This window comes from Leucopleurus acutus, assembly GCF_964270905.1.
Source record: "Leucopleurus acutus genome assembly, chromosome: 5".
Lineage (NCBI taxonomy): Eukaryota > Metazoa > Chordata > Mammalia > Artiodactyla > Delphinidae > Leucopleurus > Leucopleurus acutus.
The window spans coordinates 83,512,144-83,535,636 of NC_139147.1; the positions used below are offsets into that span (position 1 = coordinate 83,512,144).

Here is a 23,493-nt window from a genome sequence, read left to right on the forward strand (position 1 = left end):
CTCATGCTATCAAAACTTGAAATAAGAAGTGGGGTCCCCATTCCCTTACAGATTTGTAGTTTATATATTTTCTGAGCTTAAATTACAGTTCCAGCAGTGTGTTTCAGAACCTCAGTGAAGTACAAAGGAAAGTTCCATATTTCAAGATCCATTCATTTTATTTTACTTAATTTTTAAATTTTTAAAAATTGAGGTCTGGGGCTTCCCTGGTGGCACAGTGGCTGACAGTCCGCCTGCCGATGCAGGGGATGAGGGTTCGTGCCGCGGGCTGGGAGGATCCCAAATGCCGTGGAGCAGCTGGGCCCGTGAGCCATGGCCGCTGAGCCTGCACATCCGGAGCCTGTGCTCCGCAACGGGAGAGGCCACAACAGTGAGAGGCCTGTGTAAAGCAAAAAAAAAAAAAAAAAAAAAGAATTGAGATATAGTTGATTTACAATGTTATATTAGTTTTTTTTAAAAATCTATTTATTTATTTGGTTGTACCAGCTCTTAGTTGTGGCAGGCAGGCTCCTTAGTTGTGGCTCACAAGCTCCTTAGTTGCAGCTCTCTAGCTCCTTAGCTGAGGCACGCGGTCTCCTTAGTTGTGGCATGCAAACTCTTAGTTGCGGCATGCATGTGGGATCTAGTTCCCTGACCAGGGATCAAACCTGGGCCTCCTACATTGGAAGTGTGGAGTCTTATCCACTGCACCACCAGGGAAGTCCCTACAATGTTATAATAGTTTCAGGCATACAACATAGGGATTCAAAATTTTTATAGATTATACTCCATTTGTAGTTATTATAAAATATTGACTATATTCCCTGTGCTGTGCAATCTATCCTTGTAGCTTATTTATTTTTTACATAGTAGTTTGTACCACTTAATCCCCTTCCTGTATCTTGCCTTTCCCCCTTCCCCTCTCCCCACTGATAACCACTAGTTTGTTCTGAGTCTCTTTCTTTTTCTTTCTTTTTTTTTTTTTTTGCTGTACGCGGGCCTCTCACTGTCGCGGCCTCTCCTGTTGCGGAGCACAGGCTCCGGACGCGCAGGCTCAGCGGCCATGGCCCACGGGCCCAGCTGCTGCGTGGCATATGGGATCTTCCTGGACCGGGGCACGAACCCGTGTCCCCCGCATCGGCAGGCGGACTCTCAACCACTGCGCCACCAGGGAAGCCGGAGTCTCTTTCTTTCTGTTATATTCACTAGTTTGTTTTAATTTTTAGATTCTACATGTAAATGATAACATACTATTTGTCTTTCTCTGACAAACTTCACTAAGTATAACACCCTCCAGGTCCATCCATGTTGTTATAAATGGCAAAATTTCATTCCTTTTTATGGCTGAGTAGTATTCCATTGTATGTATATGTATGTGTGTGTATACATATATATGTATATACACACCATGTCTTTATCCATTCATCTGTTGATGAACACTTAAGTTGCTTTCAGATCTTGGCAATTGTAAATAATGGTGCTATGAACATTGGGGTACATGTATCTTTTTGAATTAGTGTTTTTGTTTTCTTCAAATATATACCCAGGAGTGGGATTGCTGGATCATATGGTAATTCTATTTTTAGTTTTTTGAGGAACCTTCTTAACTGTTTTCCACAGTGGCTGCACCAATTTACATTATCATCAACAGTGTACAGGGTTCCCTTTTCTCCACATCCTTGCCAACTAATGTTATTTGTGGTCTTTTTGATGATAGCCATTCTTACAGGTGTGAGGTGATAACTCATTGTGGGTTTCATTTACACTTCTCTGATGATTAGCAATGTTGAGCATCTTTTCACATGCCTATTGTCCATCTGTATGTCTTCTTTGGAAAAATGTCTATTCAGGTCTTCTGCCTACTTTTTAATTGGGTTGTTTGTTTTTTTGATACTGAGTTGTATGAGCGGTTTATATATTTTGGATATTAACCTCCTATTGGTCATATCATTTGCAAATATTTTCTCCCATTCAGTAGATTGTCTCCTTTGCTGTGAGAAAGCTTTTAGGTTTAATTAGGTCCCATTTGTTTATTTGTGCTTTTGTTTCCTTTGCCTTAGGAGACAGATCCAAGAAAATATTGCTACGATTTATGTCAAAGAGTGTTCTGCCTATGTTTTCTTTTAGGAGTTTTATGGTTTCTGGTCTTACATTTAGATCTTTAATCCATTTTTTAGTTTATTTTTGTAAATGTTCTCATTTTATTCTTTTACGTGTAGCTGCCTAGTTTTCCCAGCACCATTCATTGAAGAGACTGTCTTTTCTCCATTGTATATTCTTGCCTCCTTTGTGGTAGATTAATTGAAAAGATCCATTCATTTTAGAAATAGGTAGTAATGAGGGATTTCCTTGGTGGCACAGTGGTTAAGAATCTGCCTGCCAATGCAGGGGACACGGGTTCCATCCCTGGTCCGGGAAGATCCCACATGCCGCGGAGCAACTAAGCCCGTGTGCCACGACTACTGAGGTTGCTCTCTAGAGCCCACGAGCCACAACTACTGAACCCGCATACCACAATTACTGAAGCCCGTGCGCCTAGAGCCCGTGCTCCACAACAAGAGAAGCCACCGCAATGAGAAGCCCGTGCACTACAACGAAGAATATCCCCGAGCACCGCAACGAAGAGTAGCCCCCTCTCGCCGCAACTAGAGAAAGCCCATGCACAGCAACCAAGACCCAACGCAGCCATAAATAAATAAATTAATTTATTGAAAAAAAAGAGATAGTGGCGATTGTTGTGTAACATTGTGAATATAAGTAATGCCCCTGAATGGTACACTTAAAAATGGTAAATACACTTAAAAATGGTAAAAATGTCAATTTTTATATTGCATGTATTTTGCCACACACACAAAAATAGTCCACTTAATTTTGCAATTCAGTGACTTCCACCTAACTTTGAATTGGAAGTGACAAATCTGCAATGTAATGATATGATAAAGGCAAATGTCAAGAGGGAAATCTAATAGAATCCTATGATGCCTACCAAGAGATTAGTACGCTCAACTAAAATCATATACTCATGGACTGATTCAGTATTTGGCTGTACCTATCTGTGTGAAAAGAGGTTTTCAAAGATGAAATTATAATATCTTGTTACAAATCAGCATTAACGATGAATTTACCATCAATTTTGATGAAAAGGGAAAACTATTTTTTAAAATTTTATTGAAGTGTAGTTGATTTACAATGTGTGTTAATTTCTGCTGTACAGCAAAGTGACTCAGTTTTACATATATATTCTTTTTTGTATTCTTTTCATTATGGTTTATCACAGAATATTGAATGTAGTTCCCTGTGCTATACAATAGGACCTTGTTGTTTATCCATCCTGTATATAATAGTTTGCATCTGCTAACCCCAAACTCCCAATCCATTCCTCCCCTCTCCCCCCTTGGCAACCGCAAGTCTGTTCTCTATGTCTGTGAGACTGTTTCTGTTTTGTAAATAAGTTAATTTGTCATATTTTAGATTCTACATATAAGTGATATCATATGGTATTTGTCTTTTTCTTTCTGACTTACTTCTCTTAGTATGATAATCTCCAGGTCCATCCATGTTGCTGCAAATGGCATTGTTTCATTCTTTTTAATGGCTGAGTAATATTCCATTGTGTATGTATACCACATCTTCTTTATCCATTCATCTGTCGATTGACATTAGGTTGCTTTCATGTCTTGGCTATTGTAAATAGTGCTACTATGAACACTGGGATGCATGTATCTTTTTGAATTATAGTTTTGTGTGGGTGTATGCCCAGGAGTGGGATTGCTGGATCATATGGCAACTCTATTTTTAGTGTTTTGAGGAACCTCCATACTGCTTTCCATTGTGGCTGCACCAATTTACATTCCCACCAATAGTATAAGAGGGTTCCCTTTTCTCCACACTCTCTCCAGCATTTATTATTTGTAAACTTTTTAATGATGGCCATTTTTACAGGTGTGAGATGATAACTCATTGTACAATAGTTTTGATTTGCATTTCTCTAATAATTAGTGATGATGAGCATCTTTTCATGTGCCTATTGGCCACCTGTATGTCTTCTTTGGAGAATTGTCTATTTAGATCTTCTGCCCATTTTTCAGTTGGATTGTTTGTTTTTTTGTTATTGAATTGTATGAGCTGTTTGTATATTTTGGAAATTAAGCCCTTGTCAGTCGCATCATTTGCAAATATTTTCTCCCAGTCCATAGGTTGTCTTTTCATTTTGTTTATGGTTTCCTTTGTTGTGCAAAAGCTTATAAGTTTGATTAGATTCCATTTGTTTATTTTTGCTATCATTTCTATTGCCTTGGGTGACTGACTTAAGAAAACATTTGTATGATTTATGTCAGAAAATGTTTTGCCTATGTTCCCTTCTAGGGGTTTTATGGTGTCTTGTCTTACATTTAAGTCTTTAAGCCATTTTGAGTTTATTTTTGTGTATGGTGTGAGGGTGTGTTCTACTTTCATTGATTTACATGTGGCTGTCCAACTTTCCCAACACTACTTGCTGAAGAGACTGTCTTTTCCCCATTGTATATTCTTGCCTCCTTTGTTGAAGATTAATTGACCATAGGTGTATGGGTTTATTTCTGGGCTCTCTGTTTTGTTCCACTGATGTGTATGTCTGACTTTGTGCCAATACCACACTGTTTTTTTTTTTTTTTTTTTTTTTGCGGTACACGGTCCTCTCACTGTTGTGCCCTCTCCCGTTGCAGAGCACAGGCTCTGGACGCGCAGGCTCAGCGGCCATGGCTCACAGGCCCAGCTGCTCCGCAGCATGTGGGATCTTCCCGGACCGGGGCACGAACCTGTGTCCCCTGCATCGGCAGGCGGACTCCCAACCACTGTGCCACCAGGGAAGCCCCACACTGTTTTGATTGCTGTAGCTTTGTAGTATTGTCTGAAGTCTGGAAGGGTTATGCCTCCTCCATTGTTCTTTTTCCTCAGGATTGCTTTGGCAATTCTAGGTCTTTTATGGTTACATACAAATTTTAGGATTATTTGTTCTAGTTGTGTGAAAAATGTCATGGATAATTTGATAGGGATCACATTAAAACTGTAGATTGCTTTGGGTAGTATGGCCATTTTAACAATATTAATTCTTCCAATCCAAGAGCATGGGATATCTCCATTTCTTTGAATCATCTTCAATTTCCGTTGTTAATGTTTTATAGTTCTCAGTATGTAAGTCTTTCACCTCCTTGGTGAGGTTTATTCCTAAGTATTTTATTTTTTTGATGTGATTTTAAAAGGGACTATTTGTTTGCATTCCCTTTCTGATATTTCATCGTTAGTATAAAGAAATGTAACCAAGGGAAAACTATTTTAAACCCTAGTTAAGTGAAATGTTATTCCCTCATAAAAGAATTTCATTCTTCTCATTAGTAGACCTGTACCACCAAAAAAATTGTACTCAATTAGTATTACTATATTTTGAATTTTGGCAATAAACATTTGGTAGAAATTTGTTTTCTTTTGTAACATAAGTACCTACATAATATCCTTTATTTTGTCTCTTGGCCCACAAAGCCTAAAATATTTACTAGCTGGACCTTTACAGAAAATTTTGCCAACCCCTACCTTAGAGCACTGATGTTTCACTCTTTGTTCTTTTCTAATATATGCTTTGAAAGCCTTCACAATTTCTCTCTGTGCTCCACTTTAGCTGCATCCCACAGATTTTGATGTGTTACAATTTCTTATTATTTAGCTCAGAATATATATACTAATTTCGACTTGATGTCTTCTTTAACTCATATTATTTAGAAGTGTGTTGCAATTTTTAGATATTTGGAGATTTTCATGTTATCTTTGTTACTGACTTCTAATTGAATTCCCTCGTGGTCAGAGTACATACACTGTGATATCAGTCTTTTGAAATGTGTTACGGTTTGCCTTGTGACCCAGCATATAGTTCATTTAGGGCAGCTATCCAGTGTGTACTTGAAATGGTATTATTTTAATTTTTGTCTTCTTTTGAAGCTTAGAACATCCAAATAAGGCTGGTCCTTGTCACCTTCTGTACCTACTCTGTACGTATTCTCAGTTTCTACTCCCTTATAGAGAGTATGTTTGTATTTTTAGTGTGTCTTTCTGCTTTCTCAATCCAATGGTTTTCTTTTCTTCCCCTTGTGGTTATGGGCAGCTTAAAGGTTAAATAAATATTAAGTAAACAAAACAAAAAAACCTTTGTTATGTACTTGAATCTCAGTAGACTTAAGTTCATTTTTAGGTGCCATAAATAAGTGTTCACCTAATAACTAAGGACTTTATATGAGTTCATTCTTTTCTTGGTGTTGACTCCTTTGTCACGTTTTGTTGTTATTCTCTTGAAGGTAGACTGTTTTGAAGTTTGCCTTGCCTTTGACAAAAGGGAAAAAATGCTTCCCAGTTGCTGTGTACTTGCCTGATACTAAGCAGTGACTTATCTGAAGATTCATAAGTGTGCTGTGAACTAAAGCTATTGTATTTGAGGAGAGAGCCACATAGGCATGCAGGTGACCCCCAGGCACAAATCCTTAATATTTGAGTTGCCTCTGTTTTGTGTGTAAAAGAGGTGGTGTGTCAAAATAGAGACTCCACTTTGTGTGAGGCACAGTGTGTTAGGTGCTGCACCACTTAACTTTTTCTTGATCTGGGGATCTATTCTTTCTTGCTAGTTCACAATAATTGCTGGAAATATTTGTGAGAATGTGAGAAAAGCATAAGGTCCTTATCATCCTTACTTGAGGAAAAGAATGCTTATGTTTCTGCAACAGTAACTGCAAAAGTAACTTTGGTTGATAAACAACAAGATCCTACTGTATAGCACAGGGAACTATATTCAATATCCTGGGATAAACCATAATGGAAAAGAATATGAAAAAGAATATATATATATGTATAACTGAATCACTTTGCTGTACAGCAGAAATTAACACAACATTGTAAATCAACTATACTTCAATAAACTTTTTAAAAAAATTAAGTGACTTTGGGTTACTTTTAGAGTAAACGGGTGTAGACGTGTCCAGATTTTTGGTCCACCCTCTTCTGCCACAGTCAGACTTTGAATTATACGCATTTTTGTTAATATGATTAATTGGTACTTGTAAACTTTATAGTAAAATATGTATAACTTTGTATTTCCACCCATGAGACTCTCTGCTTCATGCTGCAGAAGTCTGGGTAGGAGCTCTTTAGCGGGGCAGCCAGGGTGAGAGCCCCGCTTCTGCTCTCCCTGTTGCTGATAAGAGAGAGAGAGGAGGCATGTGTGCATCCCGGCTTTTTCTGCATGACAGGGCTGATAAGGCGGGAGTGGGGGGGGGATTGTGAAGTTTTTGCCATAGAAAATGGGCAATAGAATTTGCAGTTAGTAATGTAGTAATTGACTCTCAGTCTATATTGGGAAATGAAAGATAAAACATTTTAGTGATAAAAATACAAATTTTAAGATATACAACCCAATGAGTGAATAATGATGTAAACTGTGGACTTTAGTTAGTGATAATATATCAGTATTGGGCTGTCAGTTGTGACAAATGTAGCACACTCATGCAAGATGTTAATTATGGAGGAAACAGGGGGAGGAGAGGGGGGAGGTGAGGAGGTATATGGGAACTCTCTGTACTTTCTGCTCAATTTTTTCTGAAAGTACTCAAAAAATGAAGTCTGTTAGTTTAGAAATTTTAAGTATCTGGTTTAATGTTCCTTAGCAAGTTCATATCATACAAGTTAGTGTTTAACCTACTGACCCTTGGGATTTCTTGGGTAAGCTGAATCCGGTTTGCAGTTCGAGCTGTTAATGTCAGGCAGATTTGGTGCTCTCTGTTTTTCTACTGTTCCTTAATTGTGCTTTTGCCTTCCCTCCCTATCTGTTGAAACAGCTGGATTGCCAAGATGCCTTGGAAGCAGCAGCCCGAGCTGAGGGCCTTTCCCTGGATGCCTCCATGCATTCTCAGCTCAGAATCCTGGATGAGGAACATCCCAAGGGAAAGTACCATCATAGCTTAAGTGCTCTGAAGCCCATCCGGACCACTTCCAAGTAAGAGGTTCTGCTGGTTAGTGGCTTGTCTGTGAAGCACCAAAGAAATTCGGGCTAAGATTAGACTATTTGGGGAAAACCTGGGTTTAGCCAGGAGTTCTGTATACTAAACATTGTATTGTAAGTGTTGGCTAGCCTCTCCACGTGTGTTGACAATTATGTGCTTTGGGTTTTCTGTCCTCAGACACCAGCACCCAGTGGACAATGCTGGGCTCTTCTCCTGTATGACTTTTTCTTGGCTTTCTCCTCTGGCTCGCATAGCCCACAAGAAGGGGGAGCTCTTAATGGAGGACGTGTGGTCTTTGTCCAAGCACGAGTCTTCCGAGGTGAACTGTAGAAGGTAGGCGTCTCTGATCCACCCTCATCTCCCACGTACTGGTTGTGTAGGGCCTGAGCTAGGAGTGTGGGTCCGGCAGTGTCAGGTCCAGAGCTCTGTGTCCTTTTAGGATCTGAGCTATCCTATGGAGGGAGGGTAGCCTGGGGGTGACTTTCCCTTTGCTCTTCTGCTTAACTCCTATATCATCTTTAATCCTGTTTTAACCACGGGCTTTCTCTCTCTCTCTCAGCCCCGCTTCTCTTCCTGAGTCTGCAGGGAGATTATGTTGCTGCCTTGTGACAGAATACATTTTTGTGGTAGCTGATTGTCATGATTAAAATCTAGTTACGACTCTGCATTTTACCACAGGATCCTTCAGAAAGGGTTGGGGACCCTTGAGGAAGGAAGTTCTTATCCACAGGCAGATTCTATTCAGGGATAATTTTTCTGGGTGGAAGGAGAGACTTTCGTTCTCATCATTTTCTGAATCCCGAGAGGCTCCCTATACAGGGTAAATATGTAGTTACCCAGGAAGGGTCTTTCTTCCCCAGAAGGTGAAGACTGTACATAACTTGAAAGGAGAGACTGGTGTGAATGGTGGCAGGAGGGAGGCTGGGGGGTGGGGGGTGGGGGGGGTGGGTGTGCGTATTCCCTGGGGAGATGTGTGACGGAGGACATGTGCCCTTGTTAAGACTAGAGAGACTGTGGCAAGAAGAGCTGCATGAAGTTGGGCCAGACGATGCTTCCCTCCGGAGGGTTGTGTGGACCTTCTGCCGCACCAGGCTCATCCTCTCCATCGTGTGCCTGATGATCACGCAGCTGGCTGGCTTCAGTGGACCAGTAAGTCCTAACCATCCTTCCTAACAGTCTCCAGGGCCCCAGCCATGGCCAGCTGTAACCTTCTTGTTCTGTTGCAGGGGTTGCCCTCACCTTTGGGCTAGTTAGCAGCCTTAGAGATGCCTCCAGGTCTGTTGCAAGGGCGCAGTTGATGTTGGGGTGAATGGTGGTTTGTGAGAACTGGAAGGAGGAGGGGGCTGTGTTGCCAGAGGAGAAGCGGACCTGGCTTGCTTCCCTGGGGTGGGGGTGAAGCTGAATGACTCCAGCTCTGCCCAGGGCCGCGCTGCTTTGCGGCGTATCGACACGAAACGACAGTCCCGGTTCGGGAAAGGTGTCTCACAGTTCCGTGAGCAGCCGAGAGCAGTGTTGTGTGGCGTAGGCTGTCGCGTTGGTGCCGGTGACACACTGAAGGTCTGGGGGCAGAGTTGTCACACGTTTAACGGTTCTGTGGCACATGAGCCCTCAAGAAGCTGGAGGACTGTTGAGGAGGTTCTTAGAGGCTAACCTGAAGTCCATTTCAAGTTCTGGTTTATAGTGTAAACCGTGTGGCAGGTGTTGGGGTTGCAGCCCTGGTTTTCCTAGTGTTGCTGAAGCAGAGTAGGGGAGAAGAGTGACGGTCACGCTGTTTTCTGGACACCTGTTTCTTACACCTGCTGTGCTGCCTTACGCTTGAGACTTTGATTAAATCTATTCTCTACATATTTGCCTTGAGGCATCGGAGCCGTAGTACTCCTTATTCTGTGCGTTTTCCGTGTGTGGGTAAGCTGGAGGGTCATGGTTTTGGTAAGTATGGGCCTAAGGTGCATGGTGATTAGGTAAAACTAATTTGCAGTTTTTCTGTTATGTTTGTTTGTTTGTTTGTTTGTTTTTGTTTTTAATGTCTGATGCCTTTTAAAAGTTTTGATCTCTTTTCTGGAGCAGAGAACACTACTTTTCTGGTATTGGGTTTCTTATTCATTGACCAACTAACATACTTTTGTATAAGTTTTAAGTAAGAGGGACCATGTAACTGAATATCATGTCACTGACCAAAATGGCAAACGTTTTCATAGGACCAGCTTCCCCCAAGAAGAGCTTCTGTCATTGTTTCACTACAGGGCTGGTGGCTGCTCTGATCTTTGGAAGAATTCTTGCAGCTGGGTAGCACGGTATACAGGCTTCCTTGATTCCATTCGGCCAACGCAAGAATTTAATTGGCTCCTCCCACCTCTCCCCCCCAAAAAAATTCCATAGATTGTTGGGACTTTAATTTTTTACTTGGGAAAAAAAGTTTCTTGTGCTTGTTCAGCTTGGGGGGCCTTACAGTCACTCACTTGAGCATCTGCATATTCCTTTATCTCTCTTTTAAGGCACAGCGCACTGGAATACTAATCTCTAGTAAACTCTTCTAGATGCCAGGGAAAGCTGAGAGCCTTCCTTTAATAGGAAGACAGCAGCACGCTTTTCCTTTTCTCCACCCTCTTGAGGAAGAGCACCTTAAGGCCTGTGTTACTTTGGGAGATTTTCCCCTAGAACAATCAAGAAAGCAATGGTCCCATCCACAGTGTCTCTAATTAATTAAAAAAGATTTCAAATTGTAAGCAATGAAAACTTCTTCTTTGGAGCTCTAATTCTGACAGATTTCTTTTTAATTGGAAATTTGAAGGATCGGGTTTGAGATTAGTATTAGCAATGAGCACACCTTCCATCTGTGGATTTAAATCCTCTGGAAGAACATCCATTTTAGATTGTTGCACATTTTCTAATACGGCGAGGCTTTCAAACTGGCTTAGTCCGTTCTTACAGAAATCTACGTAAGATCTGACTCCCCAGATACCATATATTTTTTTTACTGTCCCCTCAGGTCTCACTGAACCTTGGTAGCCATATGCAGAGCAAATAAAACACAATCAAGTGACTGTGTTTTGTTTTGTTTTTTAACTGCTGGCCAGCTGGGGCTGGACATTAATGATCAAGACGATCTAAGGTTTCAGTGATGCCAGTGGACCAGTGCTCTGCACACGGTGTCCAAGGGTCACCATAGTGTTAATGGAGAGCCAGAATCCCTAAGGGTATGGTCCTGACCTACGATGAGTGACCAAATTGCTAAACTTGCAGAGGTGATTTATGGCCTTCTTGGATTAAAACAGTTTTAAAAGACCAGGCCTGACCTACAATTTGTGTGTAAAGAATTAGCATCCGCCCTGTAGATCTGCAAGAGACGGCTCCCTCCTGCAGTGCTATCTCTTGGTGAATGCTAACTCTGCTCACGGGCCTTTTGGGGAAAGGACAGTGAAAAGCCTCTAGAGAGGTAAGTTTCCCACCCTTCCAACCTCTCTCCAGCTGCAGCTTGCTTGATGCTGTCAGGATCTGGATTTGGGGGGAGTGTCTCTGTAGTGGAACCAGTGACAGAAGCTGTTCTTTAGAATTTTCAGGATGGCTGTATTCTGCGGTCAGAATGAGAGAGTCAAGCTGGGCAGAATCTCTCGCCAAGAGTTCAGGTAAGGTAATGTTTATTCACTGGGAATGCTTTCCACAGCCAGACAACTATGCTGACAGTCTCAAGTTTTCTCCCAGTTTGTTTAAATTTAAATGATTAATTTGTAACCTTTTAAAACGAAATTTTGGTTAGATTTTTCATGAAAACCTTTTTTTTTCTTTGTTCCATACAAAATGGTTTGAAATGTAATTGTTTTTTAAAAAACCCCTATGTGTTGGAAATTCTTTAATCTGCTGTTTCCTCTTTTCCCTCCCCTTTGAAAGTTTTGCATAGTGTAAGCATTCATTTTGTCTTTCACCTTCCCTCTGCTCCTCCTCTCTGGGAGGTACTAATGCTATTACCTGGTGCTGAAAAATGGCACAATAAAGGTATGGGAAGGAAGGAACCCCAAACTACAACCTGCTGTCCTTTAACGCCTTCCTTTGGAGACTGCTCCGTCAGTGCCGAGGTGTGTGAGAAAATGCTTTACTGCACCGCCATCTTACTGAGTTGCTTCACGTGAGGAAAATGGGGTTTTGACCCTGCCACTCAGTGACTCAGTTCCACATTTTGGATTACATACTGGAAAAGAAGCCAATCTTCTTGCTAGTAAACCAACAACCCAGCTGTATGCAGTGGTGACCCAAGCAATGGATATAAAACCTAAAAATCTGAGGGAGAGGAGAGGTGGGATACAATAGTTCTTGGAATCTGAAATCTCCTATTTATTTGATCAGGTTATTTACTGAGACTTGACATAAATCTGATTGGTGGGAATCTCTTAGGATCTAGTCGACATCTGATATTAATTTCCTCTCAGGAAAAGCAAGAAATACCGATTTACCCAGAGAGAGTCTGGGTTCTGGAATTCAGCGTTAGCTGCTTCAGGACAATTGCTTCTGGCCTCCATTTTTATCTGTCATTCAAGCGCTGGTCTCCAGCTATAGTACCCTTTGCTATAAGGATCGGTGTAGATGGGGGAATGGGTTTCTCCTTAATTTTATTTTCTTCCTTTGGGGAGGGGGATTGATTTGGCTTTCTTTTGTTGTGGTTTGTTTTGTTTCATTTTTGGCAAGATCAACTTTAGCTGCAAGGACTCGAAAAGACTCTGAAGGATGCCACCCATTTTTCCTTGAGGCCTAGATTTTTGTATTCCCTCCTGAGCAGAGGTCACTCCTCACAGCCTAGTGAACCAATAGCACCAGTGATTTTAAGCAGAGTCAACTCTTTGGGGAGTTTTCAGTTTTGTTTTTTGTTTTTTTAATTCTCTTTCCTTAGCAGCAAGGTCTTTATTCCTGGAGAATCTCCTCTATTGCAGGCTAACTGCAACTTCAGGAGCCCTGACCGATTAAGTGCTGTCAGCTTGATGCGCTACTCCGGACTCTGGAAACAGATATTGGTTCTATGCTGTAATTTCCACTGTGTGTAGTTAAAACAACAGTCGAGGCCAGACCTGTTGACTGGCTAGCCCTGTATAACTCGACTCTGTATGTTCCCATGTATGTTACCGCAATGCTCCTCCTGTTGTACAGTGTCTGTGAGATGCTCTTTGAAGATGGTACTTTTTATTTTTTTCATTTTCAATAAAAGTACATTACCTCCCACTTCCTGGTATTTAATCCTGTTGCTGAATGTGCCTCGTGTGAGTGTGTGCTCCGGCGTTGCAGGACCTCAGAGCTGGAGGTGGCACTCGGTGGTTCTTGGGGGCTGCTGCCTTCCCTCCCTGCAGGTGGTGTTAGACATGTGCTACCTGAGGTAACATGTTTTTGTTTTTGGGAGGGAGTGGGGAGTGTGGGAGGGCCCTTGGGAGGGTCTCTGGATTTTGAATAGTCAGCTTTGTTTGCTCTCTTCTGTACTATTAAACTGCCGATGTTTATTTTCAGGAATGTTTTGCAAATGCACTTCTCACTCTTCCCCAGTCCAACTGTAGGTACACTGTTCCTTTTTATCAAATAAGCACGTTTGAAACGATCCAAAAAAAAAAAAAAAGGGTCTTAATTTCATGTAAAGAAATGTATCATTGTGTGGAGATACTGGAAATAAGGTCAAATATATACTTTTTAATGACCGTGTGTTGAGAATGAATTTCAGCTCATGGACAGGTTTATGTTACATTAGAAAGAGTATGGGTTTTGGTGGTGTCCTGAAGGAAGAAAGTTTCAAATTAGACCTACCTCCTGCAAATTGCTCTGCGTAAATAGCTGCAGGTGGGCCGTCAGCGATAGTTGGTCCTCCGAGAAGGTCTTTCTCTGCTTAGGCACTTATCACTGTACAGTGGAGCTGCCTCCTCTTTCTAACTTAACATAAAACTGTGGCGTGGCGTGTGAGTGCCGTGGAGAAGCTGACGGTGGTGTGTGTTTCTCCCTGTAGGCCTTCGTGGTGAAACACCTCCTGGAGTACACCCAGGACACAGAGTCTAACCTCCAGTACAGCTTGCTGTTAGTCCTGGGCCTCCTCCTGACAGAAATCGTGCGTTCTTGGTCGCTTGCGCTGACGTGGGCATTGAATTACCGAACTGGGGTCCGCTTGCGGGGGGCCATCCTGACCATGGCGTTTAAGAAGATCCTTAAGCTGAAGAACATTAAGGAGAAGTCCGTGGGTGAGGTGAGCGAGGGGTGTTGGCTTCAGGGCAGAGAGAAAGCTCCCAACCTGAGCTTCTTCCTTCCCTTGGGTCCCCGTTCTGTCCTTCCTCTTCCTCCTGAGGCAGTGCCTGCGTCCTCGCAGTGTCCACTCACTGCTCTTTGTGTCTCGTAGCTCATCAACCTGTGCTCCAACGACGGACAGAGGATGTTCGAGGCAGCTGCCGTTGGCAGCCTATTGGCTGGAGGACCTGTTATTGCCATCTTGGGCATGATTTATAATGTAATTATTCTGGGACCAACAGGCTTCCTGGGATCAGCTGTTTTTATCCTCTTTTATCCTGCAATGGTGAGTAAGCTTCCTTACCGTATTTTGGCAGCTTCTCTTCAGATGAGTTACTTCCACTGGGCTATATATAGTAGGCACCACCGAGGTATCACATCCTTGATTGGAAATTTCCTTTAAGCAGGTACCTGGTTTGGAAATGTCTGGAAAGAGCTAGACAGGGTTCAATCCATACAGGCAGCATTTTGACTTCAGAGGACGTCACATGTCACTTGAATAAAGGCAGTCGCTCCTAAGTGAGATTTAAAAAGAGGGAGTGTGAGTGAAGGAGGTCATCAGGTGAACCCTGCTTTCCCCAGGTAACACAGGAGAGCTTGAGTCACGCCACCTCAAGGTGATGCTAACTAATATGGCTCTCCCGCTTCCCTTTGGTAGCATAGATATCTGTGATTACTCTGAGGACAAATATTTACTTGTCTTAACTTTCTTCCAAAGGATAAGAGTCAAATACTATTTGATTATCATTTAATAGACCACTTTTATTAAAAAGCAGTATAACTATGGGATGCTCACTTTATTTATAATAACCTTAAGTGGATTTATCTCCCAGAGAGACTAGACGGTTCTAACTCTGAATAAGCTCTGATTTGGCATGACATCGCTTTTCCTTTCAGATGTTTGTATCACGGATCACTGCATATTTCAGGAGAAAATGTGTGACCATCACAGACGACCGTGTCCAGAAGATGAATGAAGTCCTTACCTACATTAAATTTATTAAAATGTATGCCTGGGTCAAAGCATTCTCTCAGAGTGTACAAAGTGAGTTTAAAGACTTCATATGTGTAAAGGGTAGAAGGATGTTGGCTTCTGTGCTTCCTGAGCACATTAGCTCCTGGGAATCCTAATGTCATAGGATCATAATACCTTATGTTCTTAATACTAGCCTATGAGCTTTACGTTGATAGGGATCTTAGAGACTGGCACCCATAACCTCATCTCACAAATGAGGAAATTGAGACCTGAGAAAACTGTGATTTTTCCCAGGATAACTCAGCTGGTTATGAGTAATTCATTCAGTTTCAAAGCCCCCTATCTATACTCATCCAGCCCGTAATTTTCTGGTCTGGCCATGAGGACGTCACAGAAAACAGTATCAAGCGGCGGCTGAGAGCTCCACTTCTGCCCCCACCACTCTGTGCGTGCATGCGCACTACGGGTAGGTGGGTGTGAGACCCTGGGGGTAGTGCTGGGAGAAGGGCTAGGCTGGAGGTCAGGACAGCTGGACTCTGGGCCTCGCTCTGCCACTCACTCACAGGGGTTTTTTAATTTGGTTTCTTTTCAAATAATTGATTTGTGTTGAGTCACAAGGTTCTCAGTGCCTGCCCCGATCCTGATCCGTAAATTCATTGCAGACATAAACATGTCGTATGTAAATGCCACAAAGTTTGGAGGAATAATTAGCACATTAGCTGGGCATTCCAAAAGATCTCAACAAAAGTTGAAATCTTGGGCCCTAAAAAAGGTGAATTTAAGAAAAATATATTTAAAGGCACTTTAGGGGACTTCCCTGGTAGCACAGTGGTTAAGAATCCTCCTGCCAATGCACGGGACATGGGTTCAAGCTCTGGTCCGGGAAGATCCCACATGCCATGGAGCAACTAAGCCCGTGCACCACAACTACTGAGCCTGCACTCTAGAACCCACAAGTCACAACTACTGAGCCTGTGTGCCACAACTACTGAAGCCCACACGGCTAGAACCCGTGCAACAAGAGAAGCCACCGCAATGAGAAGCCCGCGCACCACAACAAAGAGCAGCCCCCGCTCGCTAGAGAAAGCCCTAGCGAAAGCCCTAGAGAAAGCCCTAGCGCAGCAACGAAGACCCAACACAGCCATAAATAAATAAATAAAATAAATAAATATTTAAAGGCACTTTAGAGTTCAAATGAGAAGACATAGTTACATTTAAATTTAATTTAAATATAAAAGATATGGCTGTTCATTGACCATAATCTCACAGTGAGCTAACCTGAATATGATCCAGTTAAAAAGTTGGTGCAGGGGACTTCCCTGCGGTCTAGTGGTTAAGACTTCGCGCTTCCACCGCAGGGGGCGTGGGTTCTGTTCCTGGTCAGGGAACTAAGATCCCACATGCTGCGTGGCGTGGCCAAAAAATAAAAAAGTAAAAAGAAGTTTAAAAGTTGGTGCAATTTTGGGTTGAATAGAAATACAGTGTTCAGATCAAGGAAGCTGTTTTATTTTCACTGCTTGGTTTGTTGACTAAACCTTCAGGAACATTGTGTCCACTTCATAAACTTTAGTTATGAGTGGTCAGAAGCATCCAGCAGTGGATTAGGCTCCTTCTTTAAGTAGTGAGTTTGTTGCCAATAGAATGGAACAATTGGGTGCTAACAGGACATCTGCCAAGCCTGTTGGCAGGGTCACCAATGATAGTCCCTTCCGGCTCTCAGATTCTAATTTTCTCAGTTTTATAATCTTCTTTCTGTGACTCCACTCATCCTTCAGCCCCTGACTTTGGTATCTTTACCTGTGTGTTTTAGCTTGAAAAGAGCATCCTTGCTCATTATAGACTTGGGCAAGTTATGTGATACATGTTAAAGCAATGAGTTGAATTTTTTAAAACTATGACTTGAGAGCTGGCTCTCGATATATTTCCCAGTGTTTGGGAGAGTGGTAATACCTTTAAAGGTCAGTTCATAGTCTCCCAGAAAAATTGCTTTTATGTTTGAAAATTTTTTGAAAATACCTCACCGCTTTATTGTCATACTTCTTACTCCCTGGTCTTTTGTACTCCATGGTTGCTCTGATAATAAGGTTGTCAGTTTTATAAATCTTTAAGCCTCTATTCTGGCACCAACATACATACAGTAGACACCCTAGTAAATCTTAGTTCCTTTTTAATTCTCCATTATCATTGTATAGTCTTTCTTATAAGTACTTAACCTAGAAATAAACAACCAGGGAAGCAAACAAAACTGCCACTAGCAGATATGATTCATGTGTTCATTCCTTCTAAACAAAAGAAATTTGCAAAAAGAATTAGACTAAGGCAGAAGATGATCATTGTACTGAGAAGTAGTGACTGTTTTCTGTTAGATTCATTCCTGTGACTTGATGCATTTCAAACCTCAAGCTTGTGTGCCAGCTTTTGTGATTGTAATTGATGGCCATATTGACCTAGTTTTTTGCATCGTAAATGTTACAGGGTCGTTTTAAAACCTATGGTGGCTGAAGACCTACCAAGTCTTGTTTGGTGACAGAGGAGCAATATCCCATGGTTTCTTTCGACTTGCTTTTTAGAAACTGGCTTGCTTTTTATTCTTAGAAATCCGAGAGGAGGAACGTCGGATGTTGGAAAAAGCCGGGTACTTTCAGAGCATCACCGTCGGTGTGGCTCCCATTGTGATGGTGATCGCCAGTGTTGTGACCTTCTCTGTTCACATGACCCTTGGCTTTGATCTGACAGCAGCACAGGTGAGTGAGCCCTCAGGGCTTGGGGACGTTTTAGAAATACCACATATAGAGATGCTCTGGTCCTCTGGTTACTAGATTTGGATTTCTTTCATTCATGCGGTTAATCTGAGAAGTGGAAGAGTGAGGATTTAGCCCCAGTGCACAAATAAGTGTACGGGTTGTTTTACAACTTTGGGTTTAATTCTGAAAATACAGGTCATTGTTTGATTCAGATTCACTGAGAATTTTAATTAAAGGTCTCAAAAACTCTACCTTAAAAAATATATATCTGAAATATATCTGACTCTTACCAACATTTGACAGTCAAGTTACAGCCCTCCTTAAACCTGAAAGGAAATTGATGACGTCGTGTTACTTTAGTCGCATAGCCTCATCAGGCTCAGTTTCTTCTCTTTTCCTATTTTCAGGCTTTCACAGTGGTGACTGTCTTCAATTCCATGACTTTTGCTTTGAAAGTTACACCGTTCTCAGTAAAGTCCCTCTCAGAAGCATCCGTTGCTGTCGACAGATTTAAGGTAAGTGGCTCCCTTCCCTCCTCCGTGTCAGGAGCTGTGGCAAAACTAACTGCTGCCTTTATTCCAATGGGCCACATGGGCTGGCTGCACTTGGCTTTTTTCACCTTTAGCCTTTCGGCAAGTTGGTAAGAAAGGGGGCAGTGGAGGAGGCTCAGGGGACCTTTTCAAAGAAATATGAATTTTTACCTTTTGTAGACAGCCTAGTTCTGGGCTTCCAAAAGTTCGGTGTTCCCCTTCAGAGCTAGTCCCTTCTGCCTGGACCTAACATGGATATATGTTATAATTTACTGGGTCTTTAAGTGATTCAAACCTAGGCAATTAGAATTATCAGGAGGCTGTCAGCTTTTTCTCACCTTGATCTGCATCTACCTCTATCAAAATACTGTCGGGAATAAGCTCTTTTTGATTCTTTTCCCTGCCCTGTGGTTGCCACTCATGATACAGGTAATGCAGTGACATGGGAATAGTCATAAGACTAGATCATACTGAGAACTGCAGTTAAGTACGTATCAGGGTTTTTTTTTTTCCTTGCAGGTGGTTAGTTGATTGTGCCTTGACTGTGTTTTTTGTGCCTTCAGAATAATACAAATACATAATACAAGAGGTAGATATATTTGGGAGGGTGGAGGGAGATAGATATTTGAAAGTGGTTAGTACTTAAAAAACAAAAAATATCCAGCACCTGTGTGGCTGGACTCTCTTGACAAAGCCACTGCAGAGAGTAGCTCCTGCTAATTCTTCTTGGCTGCTGAGAGCAATACAAAAGCAAGGCCAGTACCTTGAAGGCTTGAAGCTCAGGTGTTTGAGGGATTAATATCATCACCTTAGGTGTTCAGCAGAAAACAAATTGGGTTTTCCTCTTAAGAAGCATGGAGAATAGCTTCCCAAGATTTATTTATATTTTACTTGTTTATGGTTAACCAGGTGAATTTTGTTTGGTCAAGAAAGCTAGTCCTCAAGAATGTGCCCCCCGACCCTAGCCCCAAGCCCTCCCTCACCCCAGCCTGGCTACTAGAAGGCCAAGATCCAGAGCCATGTGAAAAGAAATGGTCTAATTGTAATCAGAGCCTTATTTTGCAGAACGCACAATATCTAGTTTTGAGGAACGCAGATTTTTTTTTGTAAATTTAAAAAATCTTATTGGCTCTATTCAGTGATTCATGAATTGGGCAACATCCAATCTGGCAACTAGAAGGAGCTCCGAGGAGCTGTACAAGATGAAAGACTTTTATAGGTAGAAGGGAGCAGGAACAAGGAAGTTCTTCTAGGCAGAAAATCGCATTGGTTATTACTTTCCTTTAGGGGATGGCAGGGGTCTATCAGGCAGGTTACCTAACTAGTGCTGATCAGGTGATTCCTGATTGACTTGTTTAATATTCCATTTCTGGGAGAGCTGAAACTATAGTTAAGTCTCAGTTTGGTGACATGGGGCTTAGCATAAGTGACTCCATTTGGGGCCTGTTGTCTTGTTTTTAACAGCCCATAGGAAGCAGACCAGAGCTCATCCTAAATGGATCAATTTCCTCCTAAAAGAAAAATGCAACATTTTATATAGGATTTAACCAAGACCTAGAGTCTCATAATATAATATTCAAAATGCCCAGGATACAATCCAACATTACTCTGCATACAAAGAAAGTCTAGATACTGAGATGACCCAAATGTTGGAATTATCAGAAAAAGACCTTAGAAATGAAAAGGTAGAAAGTCTCAGCAGAGAAATAGAAGATATAGAAAATAACCAAATAAAAAAATTTTAAGCTAAGAAAATATATTAATGAAAATTTGAAAATATATTGGATGGACTTAGTAGCAGAATACAGGTGACAAAGGAAGTCTGTGAACTTGAAGATAGATCAGTTGAAATTATCTGTGATAAGCAGAATGTCCACCCCTAAGGCAGATGTTTTGAGCATAAATTTGTCCCCCTATTTGTTTCTCTGTCCTTTTTAGTGAATGGCTTTGGTGGCATTTTGGATGAAGGAATAGGAATTTATAGTACAGATTGTTCACACACCACCCCAACCCCCTTATTTCTCGAGAGCTCTCTTCTTTTCACTTACTAGTGAGAACCTGTTTTAGCAGGTGGCTTTTCACGCTACAGATCCTTCCTCTATCCAGGAAGCTTCAGAGTTAATAATAGAAGCAAAATCACCCCCAGCTCTGTTGTATGCCTCATGAGAATGAGTCTCATTCTAGCTAATTCCTCTTGGCAAATCTCCTCCTTCCCCGCGCCTCCACTTCTGGGAGGATGATAACTTTAGAAAGGCAGTGAGAAGCCACCTTGTAACTTTTCTGATAAGACAGTCACCAGTATAGTGTTGCCAGGTTTAGCAAATAAAAACACAGGCCACCCAGTTAATAACTGCATGAGACGTACTTATACTAAAAGACTATTCATTATTTATCTGGAATCAAAATTTAACTAGGCATCCTGTCTTTTATCTGGCAACCCTATGAGTCTCTCCTCTTCTGCTCAAAAGATACATTCTGATTTGATTGCTTCAGTGAGTGAGAGTAGTGTTTTGATGTAAAGTTGAGGTTTATGGTTTATGTATCTCTAAGACTCTGTTGTCCTGGCAGGTGCAAATCCAAGTAGATATAAATTTAGGTGTGTGGGGCGCTTGTGTGCCTCAGCATGTCCAGGCAGAGTGACCTGAAGCTGAAATCCTTCTGGGAGGAGTGCGGGGCTGCAGGGAGCCTGTGGGAAGGGAAAGTGTGGACGAGCTGTGCCAGCCAGAGGCACTAGCATAGTTTTTATAGTGCATGAGGCCTACAAGACCCATTTAGTAACTCTTTAGGAGAGAGAAATGATAGGAATTCTGTCAGCATATGGTTTCACTCTGTGAAGGTGGGCAGAATGTTTCGCATGTTATTCTCAGCCCAGTCTCTTAGGAAGGCTCTGAGCAAATGAAACCAATGGCTCTTTTCAGAAAACTGAACTTTAAAAAAAAAACTACTTTTTTTAAAGGTTGACCAAGAGTGAAGATTATCTAGGAGATTTAGAAACATGACATTTCTGGGAAGATCAGGGGTTGGGAATGGATAGGAGACGTGGCAATTTAGGGATGCAAAGAGCAAGCTTAGGAGTTTTTAGGATTTAGGAGAAGGAGCTTGCTTTTAGGCAAGGGGATTATATGGTTCATTTAATAGCACCTGCAAACTTCAAAATAGTTAGGGGTTCTCGGTAACTAAGCAAAGAGTCCTGCCATTAAAAGCCATCTTTTCTCTAAAGACTTTCTAACGTTTAAAAAAAATTTTAATCGTACTGGGAATCCAACTGGGATAGCACCCTATAGGGAAGATCACTGGGTTAAGGGAGGTGTCAGAAGTGGGTTCAAAATCATGGGCACATGTTGGTCCTGGGCAGAGGTCTATTATGGTCACTGTTTCAGATCTAATTTCAAAGACATTTAGTTTTTCAAGCATTCCATTTCTCTTCCCCTGATATACCTCAGTGGGACTTGGGGAATGAGTGGGAGGGAAGAGTCTTTCTTTCTTCCCAAGGATGTTTCTGAGGGAGATACCCCTCCCTTCCACGCAAGCCCTTTGTTTGAATTCTCACAAGTTCCGAGGCAGGACTTGGAAGACATGAGAACTTGTTGGCGAGAAGATGTACTCCGCCGTCAATAGAACCTTAGGTACTCCTTTCTAACCGGAGCGAGCTAGGCCTGGTCACAATCTCAGCGCTGCCTCTCCCCCCGACATGTGCATGAGGGAAGTGCCTAGGCTTGGGGGTTCTGCAGGAGTGGTCTGGAAGGCAGACAGAGTGATGAGGGTCTGAGCAGGGGAGCAGCGTGGCTGCCCTTTGGTTTCCCTGCTTACATTTTACTACCTGCTACTCAGCGACTCATGAGTGAGAACAGGGGCTGCAGACCAGTCAGTTAAATAGCCCTTGGCCCACATTAGACTGGTGGAAAAGGAAAGAGTAGTTTAGCATGTAACTGGTAGCGTCGAGTGTTGGGCCAGTTAAGTAGGCCCCTGTCCATCCCGAGGGTGTCCCCACACTCCCGTGACCTCTCCGTGGGCCTGAGGCTGGGCTACACTAATGAGCTACCTTTTGCCCTTCAGCTTCCTTCCACTGTATAGCCTGATGTGTTTTGCTTCGTGAGTGTACGCCCTAGGCTTGTCTCCCTGGTCTTGATCCAGTGTCTCATCTTTGCACCTCTCTCACAACTCCTATCAGAGTTTGTTTCTAATGGAAGAGGTTCACATGATACAGAAAAAACCAGCCAGCCCTCACATCACGATAGAGATGAAAAATGCCACCTTGGCATGGGACTCCTCCCACTCCAGTCTCCAGAACTCACCCAAGCTGACCCCCAAAACGAAAAAAGACAAGAGGGCTGCCAGGGGCAAGAAAGAGAAGGTGAGGCAGCTGCAGCCCACTGAGCATCAGGCGGTGCTGGCAGAGCAGAAGGGCCACCTCCTGCTGGACAGTGACGAGCGGCCCAGTCCTGAGGAGGAAGAGGGCAAGCACACCCACCTGGGGAACCTCCGCCTGCAGAGGACGCTGTACAACATCGACTTGGAAATTGAAGAGGTAACCATCTACCAGGTGTCTATCCTGGCAGGGGTAGGCAGCTGCCAGTCCTTTTAGCAAAGGGCTTTCTCTCTGGGAGTGGTTTTGAACTAAAGAGCAAATCTGGCCAGTTCTGCCTCTAGAAGGGATATTTAGGCATTTAACAATAGAAATGAATAACAACTGCTCTCATGAGATACTCATTTTATAAGCAAGGAAATGAAGCATTTGAGCGGGTTTTCCACAGTTTTGCCCTGAATAGATTTGATTTAGTTGTATGTGAGCTGCAATAATGATTTCTAGTTATTGTAGCTCTGCGTGAGCTTCTTATTAGCACTGGGCTGTGCACAGCACGGAACCTGACATATAATAGGTACTCTCAGTGATGCTGTGCTCAGCAATTCTATTGTAACTTTATTTTTTAAGGAAAGGATCGTTACGGTATATGATGTCACGGCCCAGGTGACACAGGACTAGAGTCTCCCACAGGTCC

The 23,493-nt window shown here is 42.3% G+C and overlaps 1 protein-coding gene across 2 annotated transcripts in view; it reads left to right on the forward strand.

Moving 5' to 3' along the window:
• Positions 1-23,493, forward strand: part of ABCC5 (ATP binding cassette subfamily C member 5) — a gene marked incomplete at its 3' end in the record, with an annotated part of 84,796 nt that overhangs the window by 17,052 nt on the left and 44,251 nt on the right. For both annotated transcript variants that reach the window (XM_082840165.1, XM_082840164.1), the window contains exons 2-10: positions 7,833-7,990; positions 8,175-8,330; positions 8,999-9,146; positions 13,972-14,205; positions 14,356-14,529; positions 15,141-15,288; positions 17,815-17,963; positions 18,371-18,478; positions 22,665-23,021. In XM_082840165.1, coding sequence (XP_082696291.1) covers positions 7,833-7,990; positions 8,175-8,330; positions 8,999-9,146; positions 13,972-14,205; positions 14,356-14,529; positions 15,141-15,288; positions 17,815-17,963; positions 18,371-18,478; positions 22,665-23,021 — 1,632 coding nt within the window. The remainder of the gene's footprint in view (positions 1-7,832; positions 7,991-8,174; positions 8,331-8,998; positions 9,147-13,971; positions 14,206-14,355; positions 14,530-15,140; positions 15,289-17,814; positions 17,964-18,370; positions 18,479-22,664; positions 23,022-23,493) is intronic.